Below are 14,215 nucleotides of genomic sequence, written 5' to 3'. Positions count from 1 at the left end.
CTCCCGGGAGCAGATGGCTGCCCAAGGCTGGAATTCAGGGTCAGATGGAGGAGAACTGCTTGGTTGGTGGTTGAACCATGGAGGTGATGAAAGAAGGACTCTAGGGAGTGTTCCCAGGAGGAGGAATAGGGCAGGACTCGGGCCGTAGTGGAGGGGAAGGACGTCTGGGGAGATGCCCCGGAGGACGTTGGTCACCCTAGTCTAACTCGGCCAGAGTGGGCGGGCGGTGCGGGGGAGGGGCGTTGACATCGCCGTGTCGGGGACAAGGCGAGGCGCGGCGCCCTCCCGAGGAGCCTGCGCACAGGTCAGGTAAGAGCCTGGGCTGCGCTCTGGCATGATTTCAGAGTCCCATCCGTGTCACGGAGACGGTTACAATACCTGCCTGTGTGGGCTGGTGGGAGGAGCGTGTGTGATCTTGATGGAAAGCGCTTAGCCTGGCACCCGGGAAGCCCTCGTTATGATCACCCCTCACCACCACCCGGCTCCAACAGAGGGAGGTGTCTCCAGGGGTGGAGATGAACAGACCAGCTAGGTGTTCCCAAAGACAGACACTGGATTCTTCCCGCCCTCTGTCGTGACCTTTGCCGTGATGCCCCTCTCTGGGTCTCAGTCTCCTCTATATTAAGGAGGAAGGACTTCCCTGGCGGTCCTGTGGTTAAGACTCCATGCTTCCAACGCAGGGGGCACAGGTTCGATCCCTGGTCAGGGAACTAAGATCCCACGTGCCGGCACAGTCAAAAAAAAAAAAAAAGGAGGAAGCCGTCCATAATAAACACCTCACGGGGCTGTCAGAAGGATGAATGAGATAATGCAAGGCCGACACTCCATAAACAGAGGCTGCTCAATTGAAGCTGCCGTCCGCTGTGAGTCCAAAGACCTTGAGCACAAATTTGCGGCAAAATGAAGGGACAAAGTAGTTCTAGAGTAGCTTCTAGCCTGGGAGCCAAATTATCTGGGGGTCCCAGAACATCTGAAGATGACAGGGTTCTAGAATGTCTAGAGATCTGTGGCTTTAGACTATTTGTTTGTTCCCTCGGGGGATCCAAAGGGGCTCAAACACCAGGCCGAAGGCATTTGTCCAGGGGTGACGGGGAGTCACTTGGGTTCTAGAGCATCTGAGGACCTAGATTTCCAGAATATCTCAGGCCCTTCTATTCTAGAATCTGAAGGTCTGGTATTCTAGAGCTGTTGAAGGTCTGGGGTTCTAGAGTGACAGAGACCCTAGGATTCTGGAATAACTAAGGGTCTATGGTTCTGAAATGTCCGAAAGACATCTGGGGGCTTAGACACCATCATTTTCCCCTATTATCTGTGAGGAAGTCAAGTGCCAGGGACCCCTAGGCATTGGCCACTGATGTCCTTAACAGTCAGCCCCGATCATGCAGCCCCTGCCTATATATGTGACGGATTTCCAGAAACAGGAAGAAACTATGCTTATAATAGCTCCCATCTTTCACTGGGTGATCTGAGGTCAGTATTTCCTTCTACTGCGCCTCTTCGTTATTTAGACAAGCCACGGTAGACTCTAGACAATTCCCCAGGGCCCTCTATGGTCCTGAGACACTGGTAAACAAACTTAAATTCCCCAAGCTTTGGGTCATCTTAACGATGCTCTCCAGTCTCCAGAAAACAGAATCCAGATTTCGAGCCTCAGGATGCAGAAGGAAGACTGCAAGATCCAGAATGAAGACTCTAGTCTCCCAGTCTCTAAAGTCATGCTCTAGAGTCAAGAGTCTAGGAACCTCAGAATCCTGGAAGCCAGGCCCCTGTCTCCTTGTCCAGTCGCTTAAATACGCAATGCAGTTTTTTGGGTTTTTTGGGGGGGTGTTTGTTTTAGTTTTTTTGGCTGCACAATGTCTTAGTTGCAGCAAGCGAACTCTTACTTGAGGCATGCATGCAGGACCTAGTTCCCTGACCAGGGATCGAACCCAGGCCCCCTGCATTGGGAGTGCAGAGTCTTACCCACTGGACCACGAGGGAAGTCCCCTCAATGCAGATTTGAAACTCCGTACTTCACATTCCAAAGTCAATCCATGAACCCTCAGAGTCTAGACCCAGACTCTAGAATCCAGGTCCCATAACTCAAAATCCAAAATCTATCATTCATAGTCCAGGCCCCAAAACCTCAAGTCCTAGAGTCCAAACATCAGACTCCAGATTCTTAGTCTGGACTCTAGAGTCAGAGGCCCTGGATCTAGAATCCAAGACTGAGACCTGTCACTCAAAGGCCAGAGTCCAGGGTCCAGATTCCAGACCCAAACTCCAGAAATCGCATTCCAAAATCCACTCCCGACTTCAAGTCATGAGTGGCCGGTTCTAGGCCCCAAACTCAGAATCCAGAATTGGAGATCCAGAATCAAAGCTGAAGATCCAGAAAGATCCAGAACCCAAAGTTGGGAGGTTCAGACTCCAAGATCCAGAATTGGGGATATATATCCAGAACCCAAGGTCCAGAATTGGATAGCCAGACCCAGGATCCACTGTCCAGAATCAGAGATCCAAGATCCAGAATCCAGAAGAGCGGGTTCCGAATCCAGAATCAGGGATCCAGAAGGGGGGGATCCTGGTCCAGCTCCAGAACCCAAGATCCAGACCCCTAGTCCAGGCACCAGAAGTACGACTCTAGAATCCAGACCCCAGATTCCAGGTTACGTGCTCCAGACTCCTGGTTCTATATTTTGATCTCCTCCAATTTTCTGCTCTTGCCCTACTGTCTCCTCCCCCTCGACAAACTGCCCTTGGTAGGGAAATTCCTCCTCAGAGACTCAGACAAAAGCTTCAGCCTAATAAATGCTCCGTAGGTCCTGTCCCCCACCCCACTAGCCACTCAGGCATCCCTGCCTGTAAACCTGGCTCTCAGCCACTTCCCACCTCACCCTATCCCCCTCCCCCAAGACCCGGGTGGGGCCGGGAGCTTATAAATTCAGGCATTCATGTGCCTGCTCGCTTTCTTCTGGCTTCCAAGCTACCCCAGATGCTGCTGGAGGATCTGGAGGGGGGTGAGATCTTTGAGATGGGGCAGGGGGTTTGGAGTGAGGAGAGACACAGGTCTTCCCTGGTCTAGGGGAGACATGGGATGTCCTCGTTCCAGGGAGCAGACATGGACTTCCCTGAGGGACTTGCATGTCAAGGGCACCTGGGTAGGTCCATGTGTCGTTTGCTGAGGCACCGAGTCGAGCCTGAACCAAGAAAACGTCCTGGAGATGCAAGAGGGAGCTGCAGCGGTGAGGTGGGGGAGGGCACGGAGTACATCAGGAGGACGTCTTCTAAAGCACTTGTACCAGAGCCAGGAACAAGGTCAGGAGTTATCATGCGTGCAGGTCAGCTCAGCACAATCTCCCTGAGGCCTCCTGTGTGCCCGGCCCCTGGCTGGGCAGTGCTGGGGACACAGAGAGGACCTGAGCTGAGCACACCTGGGGATGGAACCAGAACAGGCACTATAGGACCCAGAAGAGATACCTGTTAGGTATCGGGGTCTCCCAGAAGAGGCGAGGGCTGAGCCTCAGAGGACAAATAGGAATTTGGAAGATGCGGGGGGGAAAGGGCTTTACTTCAAGCCCAAAGCTTGCCTAGCTCTGGGCAGTGCTGGGGAACCAGAGTGCAGTCAGGCTGGGCTCGCCCTCAGGGAGCTCTCGGTCTGGGAGGGGAGGCAGACACCGCTGACTCAGGGAGGTCAGAAAAGGCCTCCAGGAGGATGTGGACCTTGAAGGGACTGGCATACCTGGAAGGAGGAACGGCCTGAACAAAAATGTGGAGGCATGAAATTGCAAGAAGGAAAATGGGAAGAAATAGCCTAGACGCGCAAGGTCACGAGAGACCCGGCCAGAGGGGCTAGAAGGGGAGAAGCCACTCATGGCCTCGCAAGTGAGGCTGGGGGACTGGGACTTTATCCTGGGGGTGCCGGGGGTCAGCTCCGGGTGTAGGGGTGTCCTGTGGAGCCAGGTAGGGGTACAGGCTGTGAGGAGTGTGGGACTTGAGTGGAGGGACAGGCTTGGTAAGGACCCAAGAGGCCAGATAAGAGGCTGGTGTGGGATTTGGGGAAAGAATATATCCTGAGCTAAAGCTTTGGGGTCAGTGGATGGTGTTGGGCTCTGCCAGGCTGTGGGTGTACCTGGGAGTCTGTCCCGGTGCCTGGAGAAACAGCAGACCCTTGGGAGATGGAGAGCCCGGGAGGGAGAGCAGTTTGGGGTGGGGCACAAGGATGGTGAAAAGGGGTTTCTTAAGAGCAGGTGGGATGAGTTTGTGTCTGGAGGGATCCAGGTGGGGGCAGGAGGGTCCACCCTCACACCCGCTCGCTCTCTCCCCTCCCCAGACATCGGCAGAGCCCTGGTCCCTCCTTCGCAATGTGGCTTCTCCTCACCTTCTCCTTCCTGCTGACATCTGCAGGTGAGGTGGGCCCAGGTCAGGTCCGGGTCAGTGGGAGTGTAGTGCCACCTAATTCCCCAGCCTATCCGGGTCCTGCAATCTGCCAGCAGCGCCTCCCTCACTCGGGGACCATCTGCTGATCCTTCCCCCACACCCACCTCAGCCACATGCCGACATCCCCGGGTCCTTGCCCTACCCCAAGAGCTGTCAGGGGCCTGGCGCTGCTCTGGAGTCCCCATGACAATGAACATGGCCCTTGGGTGACACAGACCCGAGTTCGAGTTCTGGGGCCGCCCCTTCCTTGCTGTGTGACCTTGAGGAAATTGCTTCCCCTTTCTGGTCCTTCAGTGCCTTCTTTAGAAGACAGCACCTACCTGCAAGAATGATGGTAAGGGCTCAATAGCACGATGTAGGTAAAGCTTATACTGAGCATTAAATACATGTTGGGAAGCTCAAGAACACAGACTCCGGGTTCAAATCCTGCCTCTGCCACTTTCTAGTTACTTAACGTCTCTGTGACTCAGGTTCCCTAACTGTACCGTGGAGATAACAACAGATGCTCTCTCATAGGGTTGTTGTGAGGATTAAACGCGGTCCCGGCCCCGGGTACCGCCCTGTAAAGGTGTGTTAGCGTTGCTGGGCACTTGGTATATTCCAGACACAGTGCTCAGCACTCATCTGGTCCCCTGTGGCTCAGAGAGGGGCAGCCGCTGGGTCAAGGTGACCCCAGGCGGCAGGAGAGCTCCAGACTGCGTTCAGCCACCACCGGTGGAGAAATTAACTGTAACCTGATGCCTCTACCCTGGAGAAGTTGAAGGTGGACTTTTATTAACCCCCCCCCCACATGACCCTCACTTCTGGGGGCCCCTCAGACCTCCCGGCTGCTGCCAGCCTCCCCTCAGGCTCTCTCTGTGCTCTTTCCTCCCTGCCCCCACCCCCTGCCCGCTGCACCCAGCTAGGGCCTCCGCCCTCCTCCGGCTTGGACTGGCCAGGGACGGCCTCAGTGCCCAGCTGTTCAACCCGCACCCTCTGTCCTTCTCTGTAGGACGACCCCACCCTTCCCTTGTTAAGCCCCTTGTCCACCACATCCGCGTTCCCCCGGCCTTGCCAGGGCCCTTGGCCCAGTTCCTGACCTTGGCAGGTAGAGTGTGGGCATTTGGTGTGGCTGTGCACATCTTGCCCCATTGTGGGTGTCTGTGTGCCTGGCTGTGACCCTGAGGGGACATATCCACGTTGCCCAGTGTAGGGGGTCATGGTCCTATGACCTTGACGCATCCCCGTGCATGTCCTCGTGCATGGTGCAGTGTGGGCAACGGGAGCGTGTGTGTGCAGAGTCCTTCGTGTCTACATCCCGCCCACATGTCTGAGCCAGGTCCCCAACTGTGAAACTCAATTAGTGACCCTGAACACCCAGTGAGTGACGTGGGGGCTGATCTAGAGATGGATAAGTATGTCGTGACCTGGCTGCCTGTGTCTTGAGCAATGTGCCTTTGACCTTGAATGCCACCTTTGTGTCCCATGTTTCCCTGGGTCTGATCTAGTGGGTCCATATCTGAGCTCTGGCCCTTTGGGTTGGTTTTATATCTTTGAATCCCCACAAAGTGACTTGGGAATGAATAACGGTTTTGACCTTGACGATCTTTACCCGGGTCTGCACATATGTCTGGCTTACTTTGGCTAAATTTGTGTCCACAACCTGAACATCCACACATACGTCTACATAAATAAATCTATATGTCCTTTGTTTAAAATAACTAATATTTTTAAAGCAGTTACAATATGCCAGGCATCAAACACACACTCTCTCACTCTCTCTCTCTCTCTCGCTCTCTTTCCCATTTAATTCTTACAACAATCCCATTATACAGATGAGGAAATAGAGGCACAGAAAAGTCCGTTTGCTCAAAGTCTCACAGATAATATGTTTGGATCCAGGATTTTTTACTCTATCACTTCAGATTTAACCACTATACTATAGACCCATGTTGGTGACAAGTCTTCTGGGACCTGAGTGTGTATCGGTGTCTCTCCCTGTGTACCCTCATTCAGGACCTCACCCTGTTGTTCAGACCCCGTGTGCAAGTGTGCACATCTGTGGCCTAGTGTATGCAGATCCACGCTGGAGTCTGTAAATTTAGGTCTGAGCTTCTATGTCCAAACCTGTGCCCGTGAACGTGTGTGTGTGCGGACATATACGCACACAGGCTCGTGCCTTAACTATCCTGTTCACATACACATACGAAGTTCTGTGCTGTGATTCTTGAAGCTGCAACCCATGTCCACGCAAATGAATTTCAGCTGAAAGTGCTGTCCATATCGGTTCCTGAGTTTGGAAGACTGGCTGTGCCTGTATGTTTGCCCATGACCTTGTATGGCTACATCTGTGTCCTTGTAAGATACTGCGTTTGGCTGAGATATCCAGACTCTGGGGCCAAGAATGTGTGTCCCACAGACTGAGTGGCCACACCCTTCTGGTGTCTGTGACAGCTTGGTGAACTTGAATGGCTGGTTTCAAGTGACCATCTGTCTGGACCTATATCCATTGTCCTTGTCTCTACTCCCAATCCCAGAGGACTGCCTGCCCTCTGGTCCTCTCCCTGTCCTCTCTCTCCCGGAGTCCTATAGCAAACGAGTGGGGGCTGAGGGCAGAGGGACAGTTCTGGGGAAAACAAGCAGCAGTTCTAAAAGCTAGAGAGAAGGCGGTGCTTAAAATTCCACAGGAGGGACATCTTAAGAAGTTGGGGAAAGGCAACAGGTGGAAAATGTGTAGTGAGGTCAGGGTACAAGGAAGGTGTAGGGGGCAAGGGAGAGGACTCTGTCCTCGGGGCTCTTCCTCTGTCTCCTCTCTCAGTGGCCCAGGATGACAGTGACAAGGTGATGAGTGTGCGCCCCACTCCCAGACATGGCAGGTGGCCCTCTTCGAGCATAGACGCCTTAACTGCGGTGGTCCCCTCATCTCCCCGCACTGGGTGCTCTCTGCAGCCCACTGCCAAACGCGCTATGAAGGCTTAGGGTCCTGACGGGCCGTGGCGGGAGGGTCTAGGGATCTCACAATCATGGATTCTGAGGAAAAGAGCTGGAGCCTGGGGACTGAGTTCCAGGTGTGTGCATGACTTTGGCACCTTGGTCTCTAAGAGGCAGAGGCTGAAACTATTGGCTTCGGGGCCTTGTGGAAAGGCTGATGGGATCTCCAGATTCCCAGAGGGTCAGGGGACCCAAAGTTGCCCACTCTCTGATCTTTCTGCCCACTCCTCACTCCATTTGCGGCTAACCGCTCACCCGCACAGCTCCACGAGAGTGCGCTTAGGCGAGCACAACCTGCGCCAGCGCGATGGCGCAGTGACTTCAGGGGACCCCTGGTCTGTGGGGATGTCCTGCAGGGCATTGTGTCCTGGGGTGATGTCCCCTGCGACACAACCACCAAGCCCAGTGTCTGTACCAAAGTCTGCAGCCACTTGGAGTAGATCAAGGAAACCATGAAGAGGAACTGACTATTCTGGGCTACCACCTGTGTCCCTGACTACACAGAAGCCCCCATGGCTGGCCAGCAGCCCCATCTTGACCTGGAACAGAACTGGGCCATCCCCCAAGGCCCCGTCCAAGACCCAGAGGTTAGCCAAGGACTTGCCCCTCTGAGACCAGAGCTGGTGCTTCAGGTCACTTGTTTGATACCAGAATAACAGAAAACACTGATGCAAGTTTCTCTGTGGAAGTTTCTGCAACTTACTTCTGGGGATGAAGGGAAACGGGGGCCACAGACTGGGTGGGGAACTCACGGCCACTATATACTGTTCCTTTTCACCCACTGCCCTGACGTTCATTCAGCATCTAGGACCGGCTATTTCATCTTGAGCGAAAGACCCAACCTCAGTCAGCCTGGGTTTCCCCCATCTCATATTGCTTTCCTCAGAGGGTTGCTGTGAGGATTAAATGAGGTGATTCCTAGGAACTGATTTGAATAATGCCTGGCACTGAGAAAATACTCTGTGTTTCTGGACCCCAGTGAAAGAACGCAGCACACACTAGATGCTCAAGAATGACTTCATTTTCTTCAAGATCTAGGCTTCCTGGTCGCCATGGCGAAAAGGCAAAAACTCTCCTTTCCTTAGGCAGGTTCCTGACCTACAGCAGAGGTTGGGCCCCCGTGAGCTGCTTTGATTTTACTGAAGAGCCAGGAGAATGGGTTGGAAAGCTTAGAAATGGATGGACTTATCGTTGAGGCTGCAGGAATCTAGCTCCTGACCCCCAAAATGTGATTTTTCAAGGTCACTGAACGTCAAGGCGCAGGAACCTGGCTCTTGAGACCTAAATAGTTTACGGAGGGGAGGGTGGATTGGAATTTGCAGAGACGATCTCGTGACCCTCTTTGGGACTTTGGAGGACATGACCTTGAGCATCCGGATTTGGGGAACAAGGAGGAGGTGGGTATTGCGGCCCAACGTTGTTTGGGGGGGCATTAGATTTTGAAATGCTGGGAAATTTACACTGGGAACCGCTGAAACTTCATATTCCTGCATCTGGGGACGCTAGGATTGGGTGACGGGCGCCTAAGATTTTATTATGAAAGGAAGAGTAGATTTAGGGGCCTGGACCCCAAATCTAGGAGTGCAAGAGTCAGGGCATTCTGAAAGCAAAGGCTTACATTTCAGGGGGTTCGAGAAGCTGAGAAGCTGGTATCTTTGCCTACAAGGGGTGCAGGGAGAAAGGAAACAGAGCCCCACTGCTGGTGTTTGAGGGTCTAATGGGTCTTGGGGGTACATAGCCTCACTTGGGGTTAAGGTAGATGGGGTTTTGTGCTGGAGGTCAATGGTTCTTCCACCTTTGCCGTTTCTGCTCCCACCTGCCCCACCTCCACCTCCCCTCACCAGCTCTGTCTCCAAGAGCAAGGTCTCAGGAACGCCAGGCCCTGCCCTGTCTGGCCTCAGGCCCCAGGAATGCTTCCAGTGCGACTGAGGGCCTGCAGAGCAGCAGCTGTTCGCTCTCCCGCCCCTTCCACAAGCTCTGGGTGTGGGAGAGAGTTGTCCGGCCCCCAGGAAGCAGGGGCAGGGCCTTGGCCATATCTGGGTGCCAGCAGGGCAGGGGTGGGGCCCCGGGGGAATGAGGGCTTTAAAAGGTTCCTCGGGGAGGCTCCCCGGCTCCAAGCTCACCGCCTGCCTGCCCCTGGACACCTCTGTCATCATGTGCTTCCCGGTTCTGTGCCTTGCCCTGTCCCTGGCAGGGACTGGTGAGACAGTGGGAAGATGTGGGAGGGCGGTTGGGCCCCGATTCCCATGCTGCCCCCCGGCCCCGCTCCATGACTCCTTGCCCTCCCACATGGTACCGCAGCCTGCACCCCTGCGACCCAGTCTAGCCCAGACCAGGACACCAGGCTCTCTCTTATCTCTCCCAGCCCCACCCTAAAATCCAAACTGACCCCTCCTCAGTGTCACCTTGCTCGCACTAGGTCCCTGCTCCCTCGGGAATAATCAGACGTTTCTCCTCTTCCCCGCTCAGATCCCTGCCCCCATCCACTTTACTAAAGGGGGCAGATCCTGGGCCATCTCTGTCTCTCTCTTCCAAGGAGCCCCCCCAAACCCATCAGATTCTGGGACCCTCATCACTCCCTCCTATCCCTAGTTCTCTATGGCCCAGCGGTCCGGCCCTTGAGGCCCCAAATCCTACCACACCCTGGTGATTTTCCCCCTCCAGCTGTCAGCTCTCAACTAGCTCCTTCAGTCCTGACATCTGGTCCCCCGCCATCCCCCCAGGACCCCAAATTTCACTAGACACCTATGCTTCTTCAAAAACAGACTTTCTGGTCTGTGACTAGGTAGGCCTCCCATCTGGTACCAGGGGTGGGTTCTGCAAATGTCACTTCCTCACCTCTTTGCTCCAGAACCCGCATCCCACAGCCCCAGCCTTTTCCCCCCAGGAAAATTATCCCGAACCCACAATCACATGCTCCTTTCCTTGGAGAATTTCCATCCTTCCCCAGGCTCCAGCCCTTTACCAACCAGAATCCCTCCTGCGCAGCTCTGGTCTTCTGGGAACCCGTCCACCAGGATCCCAACACGTACCTTCCCAGCCCAGCTGTCCTGCCCTAGGTACCCCAACATCTGATTCTAAAACCCCGCATCAAGTGAGTTCTCTCTGTGTTCCCACAGCTGTTTGGCCCCTGATATGCCTCCTCATCCATTCCTGTCCTGGCACTGCTCCCAAGAAAACCCCAGATGCCTCCAGTAGCCTCAGACCATGAACCCCAACCCCATGAGAATCACCCGATCCCAGAATAACTGATATTCCACTCTCTCTTCTCCTGAGCTCCCTCGCAGTCTGACCCCAGCCTGGTCCCGGGGCCCTCACTCTTGTTAGAATGCCATTCCTAGACCCCAGGACCCCTTTCCCAGCCTAATCCTTTCATTCATTCTTTGATCCGGAACCCCCAATTCTCCCAAATCTCCCAGCCCCAATCCAGGAGCCCCCAAATTCCCCAGATGCTCTTCTTGGCCCCTCTAACCTAATTGCCCAGATCTGCATTCTTTCCAGAAGCCCCAAAAGCTCAGCCCAAGCCCTAACCATTTCATCAGCCCCAGAGCCCCTTAATCCCCCAAATCCTTCCCCCTGCAGCCTCTGACCTCGTCTCTTGGGGCCTCTATCCTCGGTTTCCCCTCTCAGAACCCACAGCCTCCTGTCCCACAGTCCGAGAACCCAAGTCTCCCGACCCCCTCACCAGATGCCTGCTCCAGATGCTGTCTTGCTGTTCCCTACCCTCATCCCGGGGGTCAGCTCTGCACTCAGCATAGCCTCCACACCCGGGACCAGCCACCGACCCGCAAGCCCAGGGGTGGCTCCGGAATCCCAGGCCCTTCCCAACACCCCCGGCCCACGTTCAGACCCCCAGCTCTGGTCCTCTACCCCCACGGACCTCCAATCACGCAGCTCAGCTCCCTCCACCAGCCCAGTCTCTGAGCCCCATTGCCGACTCCACCCGACCTGACCCAGCACCCCCGTCCACAGGCGCTGTGCCCCTTATCCAGTCCCGGATCATAGGAGGCCATGAGTGTAGGAAGCATTCCCAGCCCTGGCAGGTGGCTCTGTACCGCTTCAGCAGCTTCCAGTGTGGAGGTGTCCTGGTGGCCCCCCAGTGGGTGCTCACAGCTGCTCACTGCAGGAGCGAGTGAGTAGGGGCAGGGGGTCTGGAGGGGGGGCACACAGAGGATAACCCTCGGATAACCTCAGGGGAGGCTGGGGGACCTGAGGCAGAGAGGGGAGGTTGTGGTCCAGGGTCACAAGGAGAGGGACAGGGCTGGGACTCGATGACCCCAGGGAAGCCATCTCCACGGTTGCCTGGGTCTCTTGGGTCTGTCCTGTTGTCTCTCTTTCTATGTCCGCCTCTGTCCTATCTCTGTGTGTGTCTCGGTAACTGGCTCTGCTGTGGGTCTCTCTGTGTGACTATGATTGGTGTCTCTCTCCCTCTCTCTTCTGTCTCCATTTCTCTGTGTCTCTCCCTCTCTGTCCATCTCAAGTCTCTGCCGCTATCTCTGTCACCTATGTCTCATCCTCCATCTCTCTGCCCTGTCTCTCTGTCTCTCTGGGTCTCTGCCTCACTCCCTCTCCCATCACTACTGAGCACACCTCCACCCCAGAGAAATGGAAGAGATGATCCATCCCTGGGCAGCCCCTCCCTCCAGGCCAGTCATCCACTCCAAGGGGACACAGAGAAGGTCTAGTGTCAGCTGGAACTGGGTGGGGGCAGTGGAGGGAAGGAAGAAGGAGGAGGAAGGAGAAGAGGAGAGAGGGAGCTGGGGCAGAAAGGGGACGCCGACCTTGGGCTGGGGGCCAGGCCACCCGCCTGCTGGGGAACCAGCCTCGCAGCCCCAGCTGCGGCTGAGCTGGTCGCCCCGCCCCGCCCCGCCCCTCCCCATCCCCCTCCCCGCCCCATCCCCATCCCCCTCCTGTGCTTCTCCGTTTTTTCTCTCTCTCTCTCACCCCTTTGCCTCCTCTGCCTCTATTTCTCATTCTCTCTCCTTCCTTTCTCCTCTCTTCCTCACTTGGTCCGTTTCTCACTCTCCTGCCTCGTTCTGTCTTTTCCCTCCCTTCCTCTGTTTAGTCTGTTCTTCACGGTCTCTGTCTCTTCCTCCTCCTGTCTCCTATGTGCTCCCTCTATCTCACTGTCTCCCCTCCATCTTTCCCACCCTCTCTACTGTTCTAAGCTCTTCTTTTACTCCATTTTAGTCTGTCTCTGTCTGTGACATTGTCACATTCTTTCATCTATTTACTCGCAGTCTCTTTGTTTTCTGTGACTCTGTATCTTCCCTCGGTCTCTCTCTCTCTCTCCCTCTCTCCCCCCCTTCCTGTTTCTCTTTCTCATTTTGGACCCTTCCTCATGCCCTCCCTTTCTGCCTCCTCTCTCATTCTCATCGTCTCCACCCTCTCCTTCACCAGCAATTACCAGCTCTGGCTGGGTCGCCACAACCTGTTTGAGGACGAAGACACAGCCCAGTTTGCCCATGTCAGTAAGGACTTTCCACACCCCGATTTCGACCTGAGCCTCCTGAAGAACGACACCCTCCCCACAGGGGAGGACTACAGCCATGACCTCATGCTGCTCCGCCTGGAGGGGCCCGTCCAGATCACAGAGGATGTGCAGGTCCTGGAGCTGCCCACCAAGGAACCCCAACTGGAGAGCACCTGCTACGCCTCTGGCTGGGGCAGCATCGAACCAGCTAAGTGTATGCCAGGGCCACACCGTGCAGCCTGGAGCCCAGGCACCTGGGTGTAAGGGAGGAGGGGGCTGGGGACCTGGACTCCGGAGTCTGGGGAAGGAGGGCTTAGGGGGTGGGGTCTGGCCACAGCCGTGTTTCTCCCTGGCCTGTAGTCATTTACCCAGATGATCTCCAGTGTGTGGACCTTACTGTCCTGCCCAATGAGGTGTGTGCCAGTGCCCACTCCGAGAAGGTGACAGAGTTCATGCTGTGTGCTGGACACCTGGAGGGCGGCAAGGACACCTGCGTGGTGAGCCAGCCTGTCCCCCGGAGTCTTGAAGTGCTGGGGGAGGGGACTCAGATTCTGGACTGGGGCTCAGAGCTAAGCAGGCATCTGTCTCCATAGCTTCCCAGCTGTAGCTCTCTGCCCCCTTTCCTTCCTGTATCCCCATCCCGGTATCCTGCGTATCTCCCTCCTGCACATAATTAATAGTTCACCTCTCCTCTAACACAAGCTTACTGTCCAGTCAGAGAAAGCTTCTCCGGAGAGGTGACATCTGACAGGACCCCTGAGGGTGGGAGTGTCCTATAGATGGGTCCTCCCCACCGATCTGTCTGCAGGGACCATCCTCCTCCTGGATCCACCCCCCCCCCCAACCCCGGGGAAGAAACTGGACCCTGAGGTCCCATCCCCACTGGCAGGACTCGAGCCACTGTCTCCTCTGTTGGAATCCCCGCTGATGTTCTGGGAGTGGACTCTGGAGACAATGGTCTCTTTCCCCAGAGATGGGGAGTCGCTGTCTGGATCTGTGCACCCAGGTCCAAGTGCTGGAGCCCCCCAGGCCCAGCTAACCTCTCTCACACTCTCCCCCTCCCCCTTGTGCTGTAGGGTGACTCAGGGGGCCCGCTGATCTGCGAGGGTATGTTTCAGGGAATCACGTCATGGGGCCACATCCCGTGCGGTGCCCCCAATAAGCCCTCCATCTACACCAAAGTGATTTTGTATGTGGATTGGATCAAGAAGACCATGGCTGACAACCCCTGAATGCCCCCGCCCTGTCCCTTACCCCCAGTAAAATCGAACATGCATCAACTCCTGGTGTCATTTGGCCTTCCAGACGCTAGACACCTGGGAACTCGGGACCCATCCGGCCCAGACTAAGGCC

General features: G+C 55.5%; 1 protein-coding gene across 1 annotated transcript; it reads left to right on the top strand.

Moving 5' to 3' along the window:
- The first annotated feature begins 9,505 nt into the window (after nucleotides 1–9,505).
- On the top strand, nucleotides 9,506–14,142 carry KLK1 (kallikrein 1). The gene is made up of 5 exons (XM_027079175.1): nucleotides 9,506–9,589; nucleotides 11,362–11,521; nucleotides 12,790–13,076; nucleotides 13,223–13,359; nucleotides 13,939–14,142. Exons 1-5 carry the CDS (start codon nucleotides 9,544–9,546, stop codon nucleotides 14,092–14,094), a joined length of 786 nt encoding a protein of 261 aa, XP_026934976.1. The 5' UTR covers nucleotides 9,506–9,543; the 3' UTR covers nucleotides 14,095–14,142.
- Nucleotides 14,143–14,215: the final 73 nt, after the last annotated feature.

Source organism: Aethalodelphis obliquidens, unplaced genomic scaffold, assembly GCF_003676395.1.
Source record: "Aethalodelphis obliquidens isolate GAN/ISIS:26980383/991018 unplaced genomic scaffold, ASM367639v1 scaffold43, whole genome shotgun sequence".
In the NCBI taxonomy this organism is placed as follows: Eukaryota; Metazoa; Chordata; class Mammalia; order Artiodactyla; family Delphinidae; genus Aethalodelphis; species Aethalodelphis obliquidens.
Note: the sequence above shows the minus strand (reverse complement) of the source record. Positions and strands in the feature narration are given on the sequence as shown.